General features: G+C 34.2%; 2 protein-coding genes across 9 annotated transcripts in view; one reads left to right on the top strand and one right to left on the bottom strand.

Annotated features, from left to right (window-relative positions):
- Positions 1-12,287, top strand: part of LOC125667385 (uncharacterized) — a 29,435-nt gene extending 17,148 nt beyond the window's left edge. For 6 of the 7 annotated variants that reach the window (XM_056153208.1, XM_056153209.1, XM_056153207.1 and 3 more), the window contains one exon: positions 76-3,021. In XM_056153208.1, the coding sequence (XP_056009183.1) occupies positions 76-246 (171 nt within the window). In that variant the 3' untranslated portion in view covers positions 247-3,021. Of the gene's footprint in view, positions 1-75; positions 3,022-11,677 lie in introns of those variants that run through there. The other variant, XM_056153210.1, reaches the window with a different exon arrangement.
- Positions 6,047-21,851, bottom strand: LOC125667428 (type 2 phosphatidylinositol 4,5-bisphosphate 4-phosphatase-like). Of its 2 annotated transcripts, none has more exons than XM_048900959.2 (8): positions 21,654-21,851; positions 12,899-13,077; positions 12,609-12,715; positions 12,295-12,391; positions 11,725-11,777; positions 10,511-10,601; positions 8,971-9,025; positions 6,047-8,878 (listed from the first exon to the last, which is right to left on the bottom strand). In XM_048900959.2, exons 1-8 carry the CDS (start codon positions 21,700-21,702, stop codon positions 8,793-8,795), a joined length of 717 nt encoding a protein of 238 aa, XP_048756916.1. In that variant the 5' UTR covers positions 21,703-21,851; the 3' UTR covers positions 6,047-8,792. The 2 variants fall into 2 exon arrangements, with proteins under 2 accessions (XP_048756916.1, XP_048756907.2); XM_048900950.2 differs by lacking the exon at positions 21,654-21,851 and adding an exon at positions 17,614-17,732.
- Positions 21,852-22,185: the final 334 nt, after the last annotated feature.

Genomic DNA, 22,185 nt, shown 5'->3' with positions numbered 1-22,185 from the left:
TACAAGTGCCATTGATTATGACCAGGTATATCTTTTAAAAAATCATGAATAATCAAGTGAATTTTCTATTGATAGGTTGAGAAATATTTCTCAAGTGCAGACTTGCAAGAGCCATCTGAGTATCTGTTTCGAGCAAGAAAGGAAAAATATGAAATGATGACCCACAATTCAGAAAGACCATTGCTTCCCAACACAAGTAATGAATTTTTAAGAAATGGATTTCAGAAATTCAGAACAGAAATTTGATTTTGGAACCCATAAGGAGTTCTGCTTTGAATTTTCTTGATGGTCCACAGAAAAGTTTGGAGACAAAAAATCTGTATTTGGAAGCAATGTCCGGTATTGCAAGAAAGACTTCTGTACTTTAACGTTAATAACAGATGGACATACCACATTGTAACTTCTCAATTTGATGCAGACAAAACAACTTGCATGGAATGGATTGGGAAGACCTTTTGTGATTTGAGTATCCAAAGTGTGTGTATAGAGCACAATATGGGACTTTAAGTAAGTTACAATTTTGAATTCCATATGATCTAGACATTTAACAGATGATTTCACACAATTAACTACATTGCGTGTATATACATACTCATGGATTTAACGGTAGTTAGTGCCAAGTGAACTGTTGTTGATTGGCCAAGCTACCATTTTTATCCACAACAAAATGGGGAACCATTCTGATCAGTGACACCGTGGAACCAGTTTTTGAGCAGACAGGTGTATCGTCTTTTGAGCCATGTGTTTTACGCATGTCTGTGTTTTACCCATGTCTTTTAGTTTTAGTTCTAGTCAGACAGCAGATAACAATTTAGTTTGTGAGTGTCCTGATCAGTTAGATGCGGTGCACTTCTTTCCAGGCTACATTAATTTTTGACAGCCATTCCCAAAAACCTTTACCAACATAAAAAAAACACCACTCGGTATATTGTATATGGTTTTTAATGGCATGTATATGCAAACTTTCCCCATTTGATGAAGTTACAGGTATTCATGTAGAGTCACAAATTCTCATTACATGTCAGCATTTATGCATGTCTTCCAACAATCCAACCCAAAATTACAGCTTCATTTGTTATGATACAATGGTAATCATATGTATTTCATTGAGACTTTTATTTTAATTTTGGTAACCAAACATGAAATCCATAACTAGCCTTAAAACATACTTTCCTAGTCTTTTATTTACATGTAGTGGTCTGATATTGTTATTGGGAGGGAAAAAAAGCAGTTAAACTTAAAACTAGTCAAGTTGCAATGTGTACAACATTTTTTTTAAGTTTACATTTGTTTTCCATTCTATAGCTGTTTTCATAAATGTTAACAGATTCCATTAAAAAAATATTCCATGTGTTGTGAAATGTTTTTAAGCATTTTGTCTTGTTCTGTTTGTTAAATTTGATTACATTCTTGTGAAGTTCACATCCATTTTATAATACTTCATTGTGTGTATTATTAGCTCACCTGAGCTGAAAGCTCAAGTAGTAAGCTTTTCTGTCTGTCATTTGTCCATCCATCTATCTTCTGTCTGTCCATAAACTTTTCATATTCTCATCTTTTCCAGAACTACTGGGCCAATATGATCAAAACTTAGTACAAAGCATCTTTGGGTAAAGGGCTTTCAAGTTTGTCCATTTCAGGATCCATGCTCCCTTGAAAGGGGAGATAATTAGTGATTTGTTAAAATAGGGTGGGATAATTAAAAATCTTCTTAAGAACTGCTGAGTGCAAATTCAAGATTGTTGAAATCATTGCCCCAAAGAGAGTAGGGTGTGGCCACTGAAGGGGTCAAAGTTTTAAATTGGGATATGTAGGAACACATCTTTTATAAATCTTCTTCTCTAGAGCAGCAGGGCCTTGATTAGTCTTATTGATATGCAAGCATCCTCAGGTAGTGCAGATTAATATCAATATGCAAGCATCCTCAGATAATGCAGATTCAAGTTTTCTCAAATCATGGCCATGGGGGATAGGTTGGGGCCAACCAGGGGAACAAAGTAGTATGTTAGAATATATCTTTCTCTTGAACAGCAAGGCCATGATTACTTATTAGCTCAACAGAACTATAAGCTCAAGTAAACTTATGTAATCACCTAATGTCTGGCGCATCTGTCTATCGGTGTGTTTGTCCATCTGCCCGTGTCTAAGCTCTGCACATTTTTTTTTTACTTCTCTAGAACCACTGCTAATATGAAAAGAAACTTGCCATATAGCATCTATGGGAAAGGGATTTAAAGTTTTACATGAGAATAAATCTTTTGACAATCTTATTCTCAGTGCAGCAGGGCCAGAATTTGTCATATCAATATGCAAGGATCCCCCTTCTCCAGTTAGTGCAGATTCAAGTTTATTCATAGCAATGCCCTGGGAGTAGGATATTGTGCCACAATATGGATTCAAAATTTTACATGAGAATGTAGGGAGGGAGTTTTTAAAAATCTTTTTTTGAAATATGGACCATGAGGTTAGGATGGGGATAAAATTTTACATGGTTCATGAATATAGGGCATCCGTGTTTTATGGATTTAAGTCATGATCCAGTTTGGCTTTGGTGAGGTTGTAAATATATGGGTTCAAAATTTTTCATGTAAATAAAGTGGGTAAAAAAAATTTCAATCTTGATGAACAGAAAGACAAGGTTGACTCAGGTGAGCAGTGAGGTCCGTGGGTTTCTTGTTGATTTAGGAATCAAACTGTACTCATGTCTTTTACCAACGTTTAGTATTGTATACAGTACACTACATGTACTCACATGTAACTCTGCTTACAATGTTAGTAATCAATTTCATCTTTATTCTTTCAGATTTATAGTCAGAATTGTTTTGTGTGCATGTACTTAAGTTTTCAATCTTCTGATACATGTTAATACTTGTTCAATATATAATTCTGAAGTATTGTGATCATCATTAAGATATTTTTCTAAATACAAATTAAACTCTACTTTTTGCTGACATATCATTTTGCAGACTGTTTATTAATTGCCAAAACAAATTTTATTTTGGAAATAAATGTACAAATTCATTCTTTGTTTTTTATTTTTGTCTGTAATGTTTAGGTCACCTGAGTCGCCTATTACTATCCATGCCCTTCCATAGAATATCTTCAGCTTCACAGATACTACGTCTAAGTTTTGTGGCTCTGTAGCCAGGTTCTTCCATTCAGTGACTATGCATTGACCATTATGTTGGTGAAAGATTCAGTTTGATCCAGTAAAAATTGTTGTACAGTATATCATCTAAGAATATGTATGATGCTCATCTGGACCCCCATTAAACTCAAAAGCTTTAAAGAACCTTGAATAGTACATGTATTTCATATCTTTTGAATTTTATTTCATTTTGTCAGCTTCACTTATTTTGTCTAGCTGCCATGGACAAACAAAAAAAATGTATTTCGCATGTGCATTGACAAGGTAAATCTATGGTGTGAATATTTAAAGTTTGTCCAGGCATGAGCTTGATCTTTTTAAAAAAGAAAAACTGTGTGGAAAATAGCCATTTTATGTTGAAATACTGAAATGGCAGCAAAACATTTTTATGATGTTAAAATCGAGGATTTGCGTCATTTTGTTCACCATTACAACTGAGGGCTGCATTATGATCTTTGCACAAATTACATTTAATTTGAAACAGTAGCATGAATGATATATTTTGGTGGGCAGATGGAGCCCTTGTCATATAGTCCTATCATGGTCACTGCCCCCTTGGGGTCTATAGGTGTAGTAAAAACTTTTTTAAAATGTGATGGTTAAAGATTTTCGAAATATAGAAAACCAAGTGCATACATTTAATGAGCATGGATGTTGCTAACCCCAAAATGTGAATTTTATAACCCCAGGGCAGATGTCACTAACCCCAAAATGTGAATTTTATAACCCCACGGCAGATGTCACTAACCCCAAAATGTGAATTTTATAACCCCAGGGCAGGGCTAAATTGGTCAAGAGAAATTATCTTACAGCAGTTTTACTTTAAATGCATTTATTATATATACTGTGGCTTTCCTGGAGTGTTACCGTAATCAACTTTCCTTATCACCACACTTGTTTTCTTGATGGGGATTTAACCCCTATCTGAAATTGATTACACCACGATGCATCAACTCGGAAGTGAATGCACAGAAAATGATTTTACTTAATTTTTAATTATCTGAAAATGTATTTAAAGATGCAATAGATTTATCATTTCTACAGTAACTTGATCCGAAAAGTTGGATCATCTCTCATTGACAGGTGAAGATCAAATCAAACAAGATGCAAAGTGTTGAGATTTATCTGAGGATCTCTGTATCCATCAACAAGATCTGATTCTTTGGATTAAGTTACTGTAGTAATGATATATGGCTTTGGTATATCTGAGGGCTAGACATACATATATTATCCTCTCCCATTAAAACCAGTAGTGTGTGGATGTAGTAACTTGCCCATTGAACAGTTTATTCATAATTTGTTTATGTAATAATTTCTTTGCCTTATTCAGAAGATTTTAGCCACATGTCAAATTTTTATCAAACTTGTAGAAGTAGCTCATTGCATGAAATGTGCAGTCTCTCACTTCAGATGTATTTGAGCATGAAATGATTTAAAATCTGTTCAGATATAAAAGATGAAATGGAATTTATTCCCCCCCAGAGTGACCATGTTCAATGGTGGCAAATTTTGAATGTGACTTAAAGCAATTGTACATGACATCGTTTTGATTTCACTACATACAAAGTCAGTCTTGTATAGTCCACAAAGATAGAACCAAGGATACAGTTATTCCCTAGATCTCGCAGCAAGACTTGTAACCTCGCGGCAAGGTCAGCTCGAGCATTCTGGAAATGAAGGAAGCAGCAGGGAAAACAACACACTGACCACTATCAGATGTGCAGACTTGCATGGAGGATGAAGTTTAATGTTTAACAAGAAATGTTTTGTGGCTATATTGAAAAGGATCCAACTTTAAATTTAGACTAGTGACAATGAAAATGGGTCATCTACTAGTCGGGCAACCACAATAAAAAGTTTGATCTTTCCGAGCAGACATCTTTAAATAACCAGTCATTTGAGATAAGACTTTTGACTTGAGAATCTGTGGGGATCATCTACTCTTAAAAGGGTACCAGTGTACCAAGTTTGATGTTTTTGCTATCAAAGGGTTCACAAGACATGGAGCAGACAATTTTTCTATGCCCGTCTTTAGACTGGACGTATTATGGTACAGCATTGTCTGTACATCGGTCCATATGTTATGCCCGTCTTTAGACTGGACGTATTGTGGTACAGCATTGTCTGTACATCGGTCCATATGTCTGGGGTTTTCTGTTTCTAATTTCATTTCTCTGTCACATATCAAGCTAAAACTTACGATGTAGCTTCTTTGTGGATCACGTTGCAATTTTGATCCATTTCAACCTCTCTTGCAGGAGTTTTGCCCCTTTATTTGAAAATTGTTGCTATATGGAGGCTACATAATTTGTCCGGCGAACTCCTCCCACAATTTTCAAGAGAGGACCATCTTGTTTTACAGAGTGTCTGTATGGATTTTGAAGATGTGCATGTAGCAAGGAAATTTGATTTTCTTCAACTTTTGAGAAAATTACAGGTAGTTGAACTAAGTAAATGTTGAGGAAATATTAGATATAAGAGAGTACACGATTTGTTCGGTGAACTCCACCCACATGCGAGAACCTTCTTTAGTATTTCACAACAGTGCTTATTTGGGTATTGAAGGTGTGCATGTGGCAAAGATTTTGATTTCCTTCAATTTTTGAGAAAATTACAGGTTATTGAACTTAGTCAATTTTGAGGAATTTTTACATAGTACATGATTTGTCCGTTTTCCCTTCCACAGTTTTCAAGTGAGGACCTTATGTATGGGTATGGAAGATGTGCGCGTGCGCAAGGATTTTGATTTTCTTCAATTTTTGAGAAAATTACAGGTTGTTGAACTTGGTCAGTTTTGAGAACATATTGCATAGAGAGTATATGATTTGTCTTTTATTTTTCCTTCCACAGTATTCAAATAAGGACCTTATTTTACATGTATATATTCAAAAACACATGCCAAGATAATAAAATTTATTTTCATGTGTATACATGTATGTGTACTTCTTAAAAAAAAAGAAGAAGAATTTATAACATGCAATCCTACTAAAGTACAAACAACTACATAGGAATATTCTGTCATCGGTAAAATCATCAAAAACATATAAACAAAGACATTTTTCTCAAGTTATTGTGGAACAAAATTGCTGGCTCAAATTCCATTTCAATTATTTTGTACAAACATTTCAGTAGTTTGAAGAAAACATCCAATCACTTTCATTCGAAGTACATTTCTTGAACTAACTAGTTCTAGAATGCAAATTCAACTTAACCCACAGTGTATAAACAACAGCACATAAACCAACAATGTGATTAAGTGGTTGAAAAGCTCAAACTCTCTAACTATTGTGAATTTTTGGCACACACTTGATTGCTAAGTTCATTATGCAAACTTGGCACAAAACAAGATGTTGCACCATAAATACTTATCAACATTTTGTTTTACTAACGAGCTTAATTAAGAATGTTCTTGCCACCTCTACACAACTTTAGACACCATTATATAAAGATATTCTGCATCTGACCAGTCTGGTTATGATAGTAATGGGGTACATTTAATTCTATTTACATCATCACAGCCACCATGAGCCAATTCCTGTAATTCAGATAATCCATTAATGGGAATACAACACATCTACAAAAGCTAGTACAAATAAATGTTAATGCAAATAATTGTAAGTATTTTGTGGTGCACATAGAATATAATAACAAAAGCATATACAATGTATATAGTATTTCACTGTATGCTCTTGGTAGAATCGTAGTGAAAGTTGTCTAATCCAGACCAGCATGGTGCTAGAAAAAAAATCTTTGGATAAGAGACAACCTCCGGAATATTAAATATTTCTAATGACACAGTTCGAAGTTTGCTTCCAAAATATGTGTTAAGTTTCCCCTTTATTTCAGATTTTACAATATCCAGATTAAACATGTTATACTCTATTCTGGTTCTCTTTTAGTCAGCAGTCTCTGTACTGATATACAATCATGAGCACAAAGTGAACGAAATCTACAGTATACGTACAGTTGTAAGATTATAATTTGTTAGTTTGTTAAGAAAATATATATATTTGTACATTTTTTAACCTGGTCACATGACATCTTAAAAAATCAAACATTCAATTAGTTTTAAGGATAGGCAGAACACTGATAACGTTCAACATTTCACAGCTATTCAGGGAAGGTTACTCTTCCAAGCTCAAAAATCTTAACAATGACTTTAACTTCCACATAGAACATACCATATAATGGGTATTTTCTACGGTTGTTCATTTTTTTGCAGGGAGGAAATATATAGATGTAGGTATAATGCAACAACAAAAATTGAAAACGCAGAATATAATTTACTAACTTTTAAGGGATCAAATCAAGATAATTTCCACAAGCAGAAAATACTCGTTATATGGTATTTGTATTGAGGGTCCTACCACAATTTTACCCAGTATTAGGAAAATTCATTGACAAATATTTTTTCCATACCATTGCCCTGTCTATCCTTAATAAAAGATCAATTACAAATCAGAAATAAAAACAAACTTTCAAAATTCTCTTGTATCCATTTTAGTCACTCTTTCAGGACAATAAATTGGATTTGATCTCCGTGCAGTTCTTTGTTTTGATGGATCATCATCATTACAACTCTACACCAGTAGACTATTGCACCAAAGCATCAGTTTATGACTTAAGTATTTTTATGTTAAGTTTGTGAGTAAAATGTCTGGAGTTTACACATCAATATATTCTTCAAAAAGAATGTTTGATTCTTATAATTCCAATTCATTCACTTTATTAACAATTGCAAAAATTTGAATAGTTTCCCCGCACTATGTTATTTGTTTTCAGGCGTGTATGAATACATCGCGTTTTCGGATTTATTGATGTGTAAACTCTTGTTCAGCTTTATTTTTGTCCAATCAAAACAATTGTAATAAATAACATTGGAATTATAGACAAATAATCGGCTTATTACAAATCACTAATGAAACACAACTCTTACACAGTATACATACCAGTAATTACTGTAAAATACACAACATTTAAAAAAATCTATATCACAGGTCATCTAACATAGTATAGATACATGTATGATTATGTCCAATTTCTCATCACATGCAAAACATTTTTAACAGTTAAGGTACAATGTTTGCAGTGTTTAATGAAAGAGAAGACATTTAAAATGTAGATAAAAGTGTGAAAAGGGGGTTGGGGGCAATGTCCTAAAGCTAAGTCAAAAAATACTATAATATGACACACTTATTTTATCACTTTGACTAACTGCATACATTTAAAAAGGTCTATTTATTTCAAAATCAACATTAATTAGCCAATTCATATTACAAGATAGAAAAACACTTGCACATATAAAAAAGAAATATGTACCCTGCTCCATAAAATTATAACATGTTCTTTGTAGCTAATCAATGTAATGGAATGGTTAATGGTTTTTGCCTTGTCATTTTTATTCAAGGACTGTAGAAAAAGTAGGTACATGCAATAGAAGAACATCCGGTCTGGATCCCTTATCAGGAATCCAGCAAGTTCATGTCCGTAGTGATCTTATCAGGAATCCAACAAGTTCATGTCCGTAGTGATCTTATCAGGAATCCATCAAGTTCATGTCCGTAGTGATCTTATCAGGAATCCAGCAAGTTCATATTTGTGGTGATCTTATCAGGAATCCATCGAATTCATGTCCGTGGTGATCTTAGTGAGGAGATGCTCTCTGACTGACCCTAATTGACCCAATGTAACAAGCTCTGATGAGAAACGAGATGCCAATCACAAATGCCCCTGTAATGAAGTTTGGAACAGAATTGTAAGCAGGAATTAGGGTATTACACCGCAAAGAGAACTTTATATAGTAAGACTCGTTGTCCACTCACCAATCCACACCGTGTAGATTCCACCCGATTCACTCGCTAGCTCGTAAGTTCCAACCTAATGATATAATGAAATCATGATGAATAAAAAAAAAACAAGAAATGGTTTAGGAACATACATGTATATGCCTACCAATTGTCAACATGAAAAAGGATCAGCTTTAAATTTTGAATGTCTATAATGATAGTGCAAAAATATGGTATATCTACTAGTTGGGGGCAAGCACAAAATCAAGTTTGATCTCTCAAGATACTCAGCAAACATTTTGAATAACTTGTCATTTGAGTTATGACCATGTGACTAAAAACCATTGGGGGTCATCTACTCTTTAGGCGGTACCAGTATATCAAGTTTGATGTTGGTCATCAAATGGTTCATAAGCTATTGAGCAGACAATATTTTCTTATGCCCAGAATACTTTCACTTGAACTTTAACTCTGTGACCCAAAACCATCAATAGGGGTCATCCACTCCCTAGGATGTATCAGTGTGCCAAGTTTGATGTCTTTCAAGAAAAGGGTTCTCAAGATATCTTCCTATGTCCAAAATAGAAGTCCAGTTTGACCCTTGACCTTGTGACTGCAAAATCAAAAGGGGTCATCCATTCCTTAGGCAGAGTCAGTGTACTAAGTTTGACGTCTTTTAAGCAAAGGGTTCTTAAGATATCAAGCATACAATATCTTCCTATGTCTGGATTAGATTGACCATTGACCTTTGACCTCAAAATCAATAGGGATCATCTACTGTTTAGGGAAACCAGTATAACAAGTTTGATGTCTGTCAGACAAAGGTTTCTTAAGATGTTGAGTGGAAAACACTTCATCTACTGACAGACACACTGACCAACCAACAGATGCAAACAGATGCCCCCCTTTTCAAGAAGGGTGTAAAATGTAATTACAGGAAAGAGTGGGCAGTGACCTCATGCATTAACAAGCATTCTGTAAGTATTGCATAGTAATACATATCCCCTACTGACTCCAAGTCAGGTTGTCTGTGTAGTATTCTACATGAATAATTGTGTGTCAACAGTTTTTGTACAAGAATAACCAGGTCCCATGAAATAAAAGCCATGTATGATAGATTCAAATTCCACACTTTCTATGTCAAAGGGCCATAACTCAGCAAAAAGATCAATGGACTGGAACAAAATTTAAACTTCATTTGTAACTTGTCATGGTAAAGTAATGTTCCAAATATCAAATGAATATCTGAAAGCATGACAAAAAGAGAGGAAAACTGATCTGACAGACGAATGGATGGACGGGGTGCAAACCTAAAGTCCCCTATCTACAAAGCTGGTAAAGAACTAATAAAAATCTTCAACATGCAATAAAATTGGAATTTTTAAAATAATACATTAAAGTCATCCTATTGGATAAAAATAATCTTTCATCAATAACATTGGGAATTCAACAAGCAGTCTGTGGGCTGTGAAATCACACCTTTCCAAAGAAAAATGTATGAAATACAGACTTTCAATATTGACATAAGATGACAAACACCATATTGAGTGACTCAGGTGACTTCATCTATAATTACCGTGACTCCAATTCCTGCCCCAAGGAAAATAATTCCCAGAATAAGATAAATGGCACAGCGAGTTTTCTGGTTTGCACCGTCACAAGAAGAACTGTAAATACATGACAAATGTTAACAATATTCTGTACTGCAACAAGACAGGAACTGAGAACATATTCAAGAAAGCATAGTGTAAATTATCAGATACTATATGAAAGTCATTCTAATTTCATGGTGTTAGATTTTTACACTGTGGTTCTAATTCTATGCTCTCCAAATCATTGTCACACATTGACACTGCAGGTAAACGCTTCTATTACTGTTACAATACCCATCATGTATTTTAAAATCTTAAAATGCACTTATGTTAAAATTAAAACCATTGTGATGATTGCCACATTAAGTAAATTTTTAAAACTTTTCATTTATGAAGAAATCTCACAAGGCAGTGCCAGATACATCCTCCAACGAATGCTGGACACCTCGCCCCCTAAATAACTTGCCCTCAAGACAACTCGCCCCCTAAACAACTTGCCCTCAAGACAACTCGCCCCCTAAACAACTTGCCCTCAAGACAACTCGCCCCCTAAACAACTTGCCCTCAAGACAACTCGCCCCCTAAACAACTTGCCCTCAAGACAACTTTGTCATATATTTTACATATAAGTCATGATGAATTTACTGGACCCAAACATTGGATTTTCACGGCTTGTGAAAATTAGATCTTTCATCTTGCATAAAAAAACATGTAGAGCTGGGTCCTGAGAGAGGGTAAGTTGTCCCAAAGAGAGGCCAAGTTGTCTTGGGGGCGAGTTGTCCTGATACCCCTCCCAACATATCAGTACTTGTACAGATTAGTGCATTTACAGATTATTACTTGTACAGATTAGTATGTGTACAGATTAGTACTTGTAGGTTTTACATGTACTGAATTTAAATAAGATCAATCCAGCAACACTGAGATTTTTCTGATCGTTAAGTTAAGTCCACTGTTTAACATAAAAAATGAAAACAATTATTTTTCAAAAAACATGAATGAGCCCCTTTAAGTTCAGACTGAGTGTCAGAAAATATAGGTCTACCGGTATCTACTTCCACCTGGTTTTACCTAAACATGAAAGGAAAATATGCACTATTGACCAAATTAAATGACATGTTGGTTAATGTGACATATTTTGATTTGTTCAGATTCTGGAGTGATTCTACTGCAGTTTTAACCTCTCCCCAGTACTTACACTTTGCGACAGTGAGGACAGCGAGTAAGCTGGCTCCAGCCACCCACGTGGTACTGAAAAATTTGAAAAACTTTCATTGGACTTTATATACTTCAAAGGCAAAAGAAATTTAGGATGTGATCCTGCGTCAGTGGGCACCATTGTTACACGAGTTACACTGACTACTTTTAATAATCAAGTACGCTACAAAAACCTGTGTTTGCAATCACTTTCGAAAGTTGTTACTATGAATCATATTGAATGTACACTGTTGCAAGCTGCAAATTTGACTAATTACAGAATCTGGATAATCTCAAAAGCATGCTCTAACAAAAATGTATGTCCACTACTATAAAAAAAAAAAATACACAGCTGTTTTTCAATCTAATTAGAATCAGATCTTCTCTGTTTCACTGGAGTGCAATGGTTATGGTTAAAGAAGATCGGATTTTAATTAAATTGAGCTGTTTTTAAGGCTATTTTCCCTCGTAAAAAATGTGATAAATATCACCTAAAAAGAAAATAGAATTTCAACAACTGAGTTGGGGAATAATTGACAGATGATACATGTATACAGAGACTTGGACCTACCAGAAACACCTGAGAACAGTATGCACAGATAAATCTCTCTGTTCCAGGATTGCGCACGATGACCTGAGTTGGACCCCCTAAATTGACAACTCTTTTGCTGAAGAAAAAAAATTGGCATGTACCATAATTTCATTTTGTATTTTAAATAAAATCATAACTGATTATTTACCAAAACAAAAATTTAAGATACTAAAATTTAAATCCTGGAAATATTTTAACATAAACCCTTCACTTTCTACAGTGTAATTTTCCAAATGTTTCAGATATATCTTTGACTTTGAAAACAACTATAATGTCTGTATTGCTTGTATTACCAGTTTGGTCGTGGACATGCTATCTTGTTTGCTGTACTGTTACAGATCAGCAGACAGTTACAGGGGCATCGTATGTACCTCTTCCCTGGTGGTGGTCCCTTAATTGGCTAAAAAAAAGTAATCATACAAAATAAATGTCCATCAAAAGTTGAAAACTACACTTTCTTGTCAGAATCTCTCTCTCTCTCTCTCTCTCTCTCTCTCTCTCTCTCTCTCTCTCTCACAGGGAAGAATTATTGCTGCTAAATAGCCTATCCATCTTTCCCTTACAAACTGAAAACGGAGCTTACGGTGGCTTCATTGCAGACAGTACACTTGACAACATGCTGGTTTTGCTTTCCCTCTACATTGATCAATGCCTGGCAGACTTTACAGTTGATCATGGGGATCCCCCCTTGAGGGGTGGGAGTGTATGGTGGTGGCAACTCATCAGGTAGAATGGGCTGTGGTGCCTGGCCAGGTGGTGGTGCTGAAATAATAAGATTTCTTTTTAACTCATCTTCCATGTGTGCTTCATGTATCTAGATTTTTAATGACTATTAATGCAATAATTAAACCCTGATTTTTCACCTCCCTTATCTATAACACAATATTATAGCACCACTGCATACCATAATGTAAAACAGACACATATATATATGTACATGTATATATATTAATAGTACTATAATAACTGAAAAAGAAAGAATTGTGAAGGGAGCAAAACTTGTTACTGTATTGCAAGAGATACCACGGGACAAAGCATTGGTACTGTAACAGTGTACAGGCTTGGAGTTCTTGGGAAAAATCTCAAACTTACAGTTTGATTTATCTGTTGTTTGAGCAGTCAAAATTTGAGAAAGATCCCAGACTTAAGTCCAAGATTCGACTTAAGTGTCTTTGGAGAAATCCAGCACAGGCACTTGTTTCTGTAAATGACTTATGACCTCTGTATACTAATAATAGCACAGGCACTTGTTTCTGTAAACGACTTATGACCTCTGTATATTAATAATAACACAAGGTACCTAACTTCAAATGACACTGAATGGCACCCCCTGAGAATGTCGGCCTTTTGAGCTTCCAGGGAATGTGCGATGCAAATGTATTTACTACTGTTGTAATGTACAATCATTCAACTTAAAAACCATGTATGACAAGACTGCATTCATTGCCTCTTATCGCCAAAAACTGCAACAAAACATGGGTCTACAGCTCGATTTTCCGTTTTATACCACGAAGTGCTATGTACTGATACCGCGCAGAATACGTGGGCGATTTTGACTGGCTAGCATACTCTTCTAAAATTACGTTTGGAATTCGTTAGAGTTATTTATAGAAAGATCGCATATTCCCTGGAAGCTCAAAAGGCCGACATTATTAGTATACAGAGGTCATAAGTCATTTACAGAAAGAAGTGCCTGTGAAATCCAGGCCTGAATTGGCTCAGTTGGAGCTGATGCACTATTTAATGTAATCATGATTTGGCCCTTCTATATATATGAGAATGGATGAATAGTGAATTTCATATTTTAGTGCAACTATAAATTAGCGCTTTTGCTTCACAAAGCCACTAAAATTTGAATCCTGCTAAAATAAATACACATACAATATCATTAGGAATTTTTCAAGGTGGGCCCTGGACTCATGATTTACTAGTAACTCGCATCCCATAAAAATTTAGTGAGTCCCCAATAAATTCTGATGAATACCAAACAAATTTCCAAGAGTCAAAAGCAAAACATGTTTGTTTTAATTTTATTTATAAGTGAAAGAAAAATAAATTATGTTCAGAGACAAAATATAACAAAGTCTCTGAGTTTACTTATAATAAGGGGACTGGTTCACCTTTTTGGAAAAAAAATATTTTTCATTTTTGAAGTTAAAGATTCAGAATATAACTTATTTGATATTGACAACCAAAATTTGGACCTTCTGAATGCAAGGATAAGAGCAATATTTCAGCTTTAATTCTGAGTTTTGATTGATTGAATATTGTTTTATGTCCCTCTTGAGAATATTTCACTCATATGGAGACGTCACCACTGCCAGTGATGGGCTGCAAAATTTAGGCCTATGCTCGGCGATTATGGCCATTGAGCAGGGAGGGATCTTTATCATGCCACACCTGCTGTGACACGGGAACTCAGTTTTTGCGGTCTCATCCGAAGGACCACCCAATTTAGTTGCCTCTTACAACAAGCAAGGGGGTACTGAGGACCTATTCTCACTCGGATCCTCACGGGATTTCTGTGTAATGTAATGTGTTATGTAAACAAAGGATCGACGAGTCAAACAAACCAGTGAAATGTTAATTTTGTAATATAAATCATCTTAATTTTTGTACATTCACAAATTTTGACTTTTAAATGACAAATTTTACCTAAAGTATACTTGCAATGTGATACATAAAATAAACTTGGATCAATATCAATTTATTTTGAAAACTTTGTAAACAATAACACATCTCAATCTTTGTTTTCAAAACAAATAATAAATTCTCTATAATGAGCTTCTGTCATGATTAACAACCTTAATTCTTTTGTGAAACCTTCTAAACATATTAGACTATAGATTTTAATCATTTAAAGTGAAAAACAAATTGGGGGGGGGGGGGGGGGGGGGGGGGGGGGGTCGTGAATCAGACCCTTTAAATTTAAAGGGGCATGGACACAATTTGAGCTGAAAATTTTCAAATTTTGATTTTCCATTTTTATTGTTTACAATGCTTGTCTAAAGTATTTCTAATGGTCAACCAAAATTTTAATATCAGTTGTTTAGTCATAAGTGAGATACAGCACTCACAATTCTTTGTTATTTTAGATTTATGCATGATAGGAACATAATTTTTGTTATAGTCTTTTCCAATAGCTATTGTTAAAAATCTTGTTAAAAATTGAGTATTTCAAAAGCCTAAGTTATAGATGAATTATCAATGATATGTTTCAAAATATTGAACCCAAGGGCAACAACTCTGTTTTTATGGATTTCTTGATTAAAGAGGTTCACACCTGACATTTGGAGTAATGTCAATTTTTTGGGAAGTGTACTTTTGATTTCTACATTGAAGAAGAATTAGGAAATTAAAAAGAAAAACTGGGGTCACAACACTTGTTATTGAGCTATAGTGTTCTAAACATGACCTTTTTGCACTTAAAATTTATTCAATTAAACTTGATTTTTCTGTTAGTGTCAACACAACATAAGCAACACAAATCAATCATTACATAAAATAGATACCTAGTCATGTCCTCTAACACTACAGATGAAAAAAGAAATTAATACTAGTAAAGGAAATAAATAATAATCTTTTTGCACTTGATATACGAAAAACTTCATGATATCAAAACTGTGAGTTTAAAATGACATAATAGGAGTAATGTCAATTTCTAAAATTTTACATAATTTTCAAGGTCTGGTCCTCCAATTTAAAATGCAACTAAAAAAAGAGGGGAGTGGAGATCAAATTTTGGAATTATTGGCGAAAATACTGAATTTCTATACAAAATTTCGAGTAAATTAATTAAAACTTTTTTAGGAATCCGTGTTCTCTTTGGAAAAATATATCAACCAAGTTAATAGATGACAACATTTGAACTAGTTCCAAGTCTCAACTACCTGTATCATACATTATAAAACTGAAATACACGTATAGGGGTATAAAAATAGACGATACATTGGATGAAACAGAAACTGTAATATCATGCAGAATTAGAACTTTTTGATTAGTGAATCCTTCCGCCACAAAATATAGTCCCTGTCAAACCCTTTCAAAATTTGAATTGACACAATTTTTTTTCAACTGGATAGGGTTCAGTAATAGATGTGTAATATGTTTGCACTAATGGGATCAGTAATGAATCAGTGAATACTTATAGTTGTGGCATCCTGCGCAGTTGTACTCAAAAGCTCAGGAGCTAACTTTCTTAAGTCTGTTATGCAAAGATTTCCTTTATTTTTTACCAACATTTTTTGAATTTTTGTGAAGAAACAGTTTCATGGAATTGTTATGAATGCTATTATATCGTCATAACCAGTTTTTATGAGATTTTGGTAACACTGTTTAAGGAAAAGTGTAATTTTCTTACGTTGATATATGATTTTATATATGCATGTCTCGCATCTTAAAAAGTGTGATGACCTATATATTTTATTTGATAATTTATTAGTTTTAACTCTAATAAATGGAAATAATTACACTTTTAAAACTTGTATCAGATAAAACTGTGAGTATGGAGTTACCTTAATGAGATGTGCCAAACACTAGAAAATATTTAATTGTGTTAAGAATTCACTTATAAACTAAAAATATCTGCTTTAAACGAAACTTTTACTAGTTTATTTAACCTATGTAAACAAAAACATGGCACGAGCCTTGTTTACATAACAAGGACTTGTGACCTCTGTATCTCCCATGTACCTCGACTACTGACATCCAAAATTTTGCTGATCATTAGTAATATCTTAGTTAAGCATTCTAAACATTAAAAATCAACAACAACAAAAATGAAAATTTTCTGCTTGAATCGTGTCCATGTCCCTTTAAAGCCCAATATTGAAATTTATTCTTGACACAGGTTCCCAATTTCCAACTTGTGATTTATATCTTATAAGTAAAGTTCCATTGCTTTAGGTACTGATAGAAGACGGGTTTTTTAAAACTTCATTTTGAAGGCTGATGATTATAAGTAGTGAGAAAATCATAGTCTTGTTTCTTAAAGTTGAAAGGTTTTTTTTTTTTAATTCATTTATTTAATTGAACATGGTTCCATGCCATGTTATCATCAATGTTTTTATTTTGAATTAATGATTACAAAACCATTATAGATTTAGTATTATATACACAATATCCGTATGGGATTCGATGACACCTATCTAGGCCTGTATATAAATTATAGAATGGTAATGTATTTAGTTTTGAACTTCCTCCTTTTAAGTCCACCGTACACACTACAAATACAAATACCTCACAGTTTCTGCTTTTTGAAAAATGTACTGCTTATAAAAGTAACTGTCTAAACGTTACCTTGTGAGCTGTACACAGGTGGAGGACCTGATATATTGCTCCGAAGTAGCGGAGCTCTTTCCTCCCCGTCCGCCATTTGGTAATATACCACATGACCAATCACGTGAACATTTTATCCCTACAGTATTGCGCAAAAATACCTACAGACAGCAGAGGCGGATCTCTAAATCAAATTCTTAGATCCGCTCGCAAAATCTTTAGAAATGGCCTGATTTTAGTCATGATTTAGAAAAATATTGTGAAAATGCTACGACGGAACCAATAATTTGCAAAAATCGGGGAGGGGTGTGTTTCATAGTGCTGAATATTAAAAACCCATGCACATTGTATACATGATCTACCTGTAGAAATGATTGTGTACATAGTCCGTGTGTTTGTGTGTGCAAATATAAATAAAGGGATGGGTTGTATTTTCATGACATGTGATTTTTAAAAATCGCAAAAATAACGTTATATATTATTATATTTATTTATTCACCAATCAAGGGCCCTCAGGGGGCATATACAAATTAACAATTAACAATTAAACATTATAACTAGAGTGATATGACAATTTACACATGTGTACCATAAACACATGTTAAGGGTTTCTACATTGACATAGGTATTGAATTCTCATCACAATACTGATTGGAAATGTACTGTACAATAAGTGTGCTATATGGGAAGTAAAGTAAAACAATATTATAAAATGTTGTCACAAGCACAGAGGGTACCAGGGGACGGTGCCTGAGCCGAGTCTATCAGACTGGCAGTCTTGTACCCTAAGTATTTAAGACAGCTTATTTATAGTATACCAAAAATAAATACATGATACCACAATATGTACACATGCATACCATATACAGATGTTATATATTCAAGACAGCTTACATGAGTATTGTATACAATTAAATAGAACTACACAATACGATAAACAGATGTATACCATTTCTACATTGATGTTGGTCTTGAGCTGGCTTATAGTACTGATTGAAAATGCGATGTACAACAAGGATGTTACATGGGTAGGAAAATGAAACAGTATTATAAAATGTTGTCACGAATACAGGGGGTACCAAGGGACGGTGCCTTTGCCAAGTCAATCAGACTGGCAGTCTTGTACCCCAAGTATTCGAGACAGCTAGCTTATTTATAGATGTGTTTATTTGAAATCGACAAGGAGTAAATTATACATGCAAGTATAGTTATACAACCCTTAGTATTCTATATCCCTGTTTTGAAGATCATTTTACTGATTTGTTTGAGTATTTGAGCATTTTCGTTTGTCATGAGCCAGATCAACTTTTGATCATTATTCATGTTACAAAAGTTCTTACAGTAGTTATTCACCAATTCATATAAAACATTTATTTCTTCCGCATTATGAGAACATGACAGTAAAAAATGTTTTTCATCATCAAGTGTATCGGTATTACATCTAGTACAGTGTCTATCTTGTCTAGGAATGCCTTGGTATCGGCCTCTTTCAATATTTAATCTGTGTGCCGATATGCGAAAGCGTGTAAAACTTCTCCTCTGCTCAAAGTTTTTGAGTAATTCTAAATATTTCTCCTGACCAAAGTTTTGTTTAAAAGATATGTAGCAATTTAATTTTTTGTCGTATTGTGAAGTAGCTTGTGATTTCCATTCCTTAATATAATTTTTGAATAAACAATCCTTCAGTTCACTTTTGAATTTATGTACTTTGGCACAAGTCAAATTCTGAACACTATCTAGCTTATTGATGAGAAACTTGGTGGTACTGTACCATGTCGGAACATTCTGTTCAAACAGTGACTTAGATTCACAATATGCACCATTCAATAGTGGAAAAGATTGACCAAGGTTTTCAAGTCTGTACCATATGGAGCGCCAAATTAACATAAACTCAATGAATTGAAGATATCTTCAATTATTTGAAGATATCATCAATTCATTTGATGCGCGCAACAATTGAATTAAAGATCTCTTCAAATAATTAATGATATCTTCAACTCTGAATTATTGCTCTCTTTAAAAGAATTGATGCGCGCATTAATTCCTTATACAAAAGCAATGTAAATAATTAAAGATATCTTCAATTGAATTAAAGAGATCATCAAATTATTTATACCGAGCTCTAAATCAATTATTGCGAGCAATATTTCTACGAAATTAATGCTCTCATCAATTGAATTGAAGAGAGCAATAATTGAATTAATGCGCGCATTAAATCAATTATTGCTCTCATTAATTCAATTGATGCGCGCATTAATTCAGTCTGATTAAAACCAGCCCCTCCCCCCCCCCTCTCCTGACGACGATAGGAGAAGGGGCTGGTTTTAATCAGACTGGCATTAATTCAATTGATGAGAGCAATAATTGAATTGAAGCGCGCATTAATTCATTTGATGAGAGCAATAATTGATTTAATGTGCGCATTAATTCAATTAAAGAGAGCAATAATTGAATTGATGATATCTTCAAATAATTGAAGATATCTTCAATTATTTGAGTTTATGTTAATTTGGCGCTCCATAGTACCAATAACTTAATATCGATTTGACAATGTCAAAGTGTAGAGGAAATTTTCCCAATTCAGAAAACACAGCAAAATTTGTTGCAGATTTGTGTACCCCAAGTATTGATTTACAAAATTTCAAATGAAGTTTGTCACAAAATTGGTTGGAGTACATTTTATTAATAGTACAGCCTGGAGTTCTTAATATCTATTTATGACTGTACTATTAGGGCCGAGATCTACAGTGCATTTTTTTTTAGTGTAGTAAAATTACACATTGAAAATTGTCTTATGTATTATTGACAGTCGTGTATGCTATATGCCCAAGAGGGCCCTAATTTGGAATAAATAAATCATTGTAGATAATCACAATTATATCATTATAGGCCCTATGTATGGAAAATGTTGTGGGGACACTTTATACCAGAGATGATACAGTTGTCATGGATATAGTGGCCAGTGTATAGTGTTTGTGTTCTTTTACTTCTGCTGATTTATTGTGAACTTGAGTCAACCCGGAGTCCTGTTCAGTTTATACTAAGATGGTAATGATATCACAGAGATACGTTAAGTCTAATTTACGTCGAAAGGTCAAGGTCATAGACCAATCGTTACCATGGCGCAAATTGTCAAAGTCATGATAAAATGCCAATACATTATAGAGATTCTAATGAAAATAGATGGATGGAAATGTGTCAAGTTGTTATTTACCACAGTATAGAAAGGAATAAAACGGAAACACTTTTATAACATGTATACAATATTACAATAATTGAATTATTACTCTCTTCAATTGAATTAATCATATCATTAATTCAATTGATGCGCGCAGTAATTGAATTATTGCTCTCTTCGCCTTGAATTAATGATATCTTCAAATAATTACAGATATTTTCAATTATTTGAGCTTATGTTGGCGCTCCATAGAAGAAACATTGTTCTCTACACTGTATATGATCTGTGGAACTTGAATATTTTCCTGACACTTGAGACAGTGCTATCATGTACATTTAGACATCGTTAAAATCTTTGATTCGTACAAAGAATACCTCTATATTAACTGCACATGTCTTGGTCCCCTCGCCATACCCATAGGGACAAACTAGTAAGACTGACTACCGGGTGACGGTCCGGACTTAGTCCCTGTAGTGTACACAAGACCTGCACTGGTATGTTTACACTTATACCACTGATTATAAGGTGCAAAACAATGTACATTAAACTGTTAGGTTATAGGGCATTCAGATTACATTGATAAGTGCATTTCGTTCTCTCTCTCTCTCTCTCTCTCTCTCTCTCTCTCTCTCTCTCTCTCTCTCTCTCTCTCCAACAGTTCACGGCAGTTTGATATCCCAAATCAATTCAAAGGGCCGAAGATTCGATCTGGTCCGCCAGACATCGTACTTTCTTCGTTTGTTAAGGTAGGTCAGGTAAATTCACTTACAAAACATGTTTACTCAGATTTAACACTTCCTTGTCTATCTACCAGAAAAAAATACTAAACAAGATCCGTGATATTTCGCACCACCTATTTATATATATATATATAAATACATACCGTCAAGATTCGGATTATCGTAAGAACTTTCCTGAGCAGTCTCAGCCATGATAGAATAGATCTATAATTGTTTTTATCTTGCTTGATCAAATTTCCCAATCCAGTCACGCTAGCAGTCACGAGTCTGTTACAGGAGATATCAAGTTTTATATGATTTCGTTTGGCCGACGATATTTTATAATCATTTGAATTTATGCATATACATTTGTAGATTATGCATTCACTCCCATATTGCTCATTTATCTTTTAAATACATGTAGCATGCATTCTAAATCCAGGACGTGGATCATCTACAGTAAATCAATTCAAACAATAGTATTAGTCAATAATTAAGGTGAAATATCATATGGCGAAGTTTTTCCAGGAAAAAGCCCCCTCCCCCTCCCCGGTGTATGAATACTACGGAAGCCGGTAGGTGTCTCTGTGTGTAGTGTGTAAACTGTTACAATGAAGAGCAGTGACCGATCTAAAAAATCTATAACGAATGTAAAAATAAGAATAGGGCAAACACGGACCTCTGGACACTCCAGAG

This window comes from Ostrea edulis, chromosome 1 (genome assembly GCF_947568905.1).
Source record: "Ostrea edulis chromosome 1, xbOstEdul1.1, whole genome shotgun sequence".
Lineage (NCBI taxonomy): Eukaryota > Metazoa > Mollusca > Bivalvia > Ostreida > Ostreidae > Ostrea > Ostrea edulis.
This window is presented reverse-complemented; position numbering and strand designations above follow the sequence as displayed.

Bases quoted from the DNA above. Each gene is read 5' to 3' on its own strand.
- LOC125667428 (XM_048900950.2), bottom strand. From the start codon at position 17,689: ATGGCGGACGGGGAGGAAAGAGCTCCGCTACTTCGGAGCAATATATCA. The intron at 12,392-12,608 runs GTAATACAAGCA...TTTTTTCTTCAG, and splicing joins GCATGTCCACGACCAAACTG to CAAAAGAGTTGTCAATTTAG. The intron at 10,602-11,724 runs GTAAGTACTGGG...ATGTATTTACAG, and splicing joins TGTCCTCACTGTCGCAAAGT to TTCTTCTTGTGACGGTGCAA.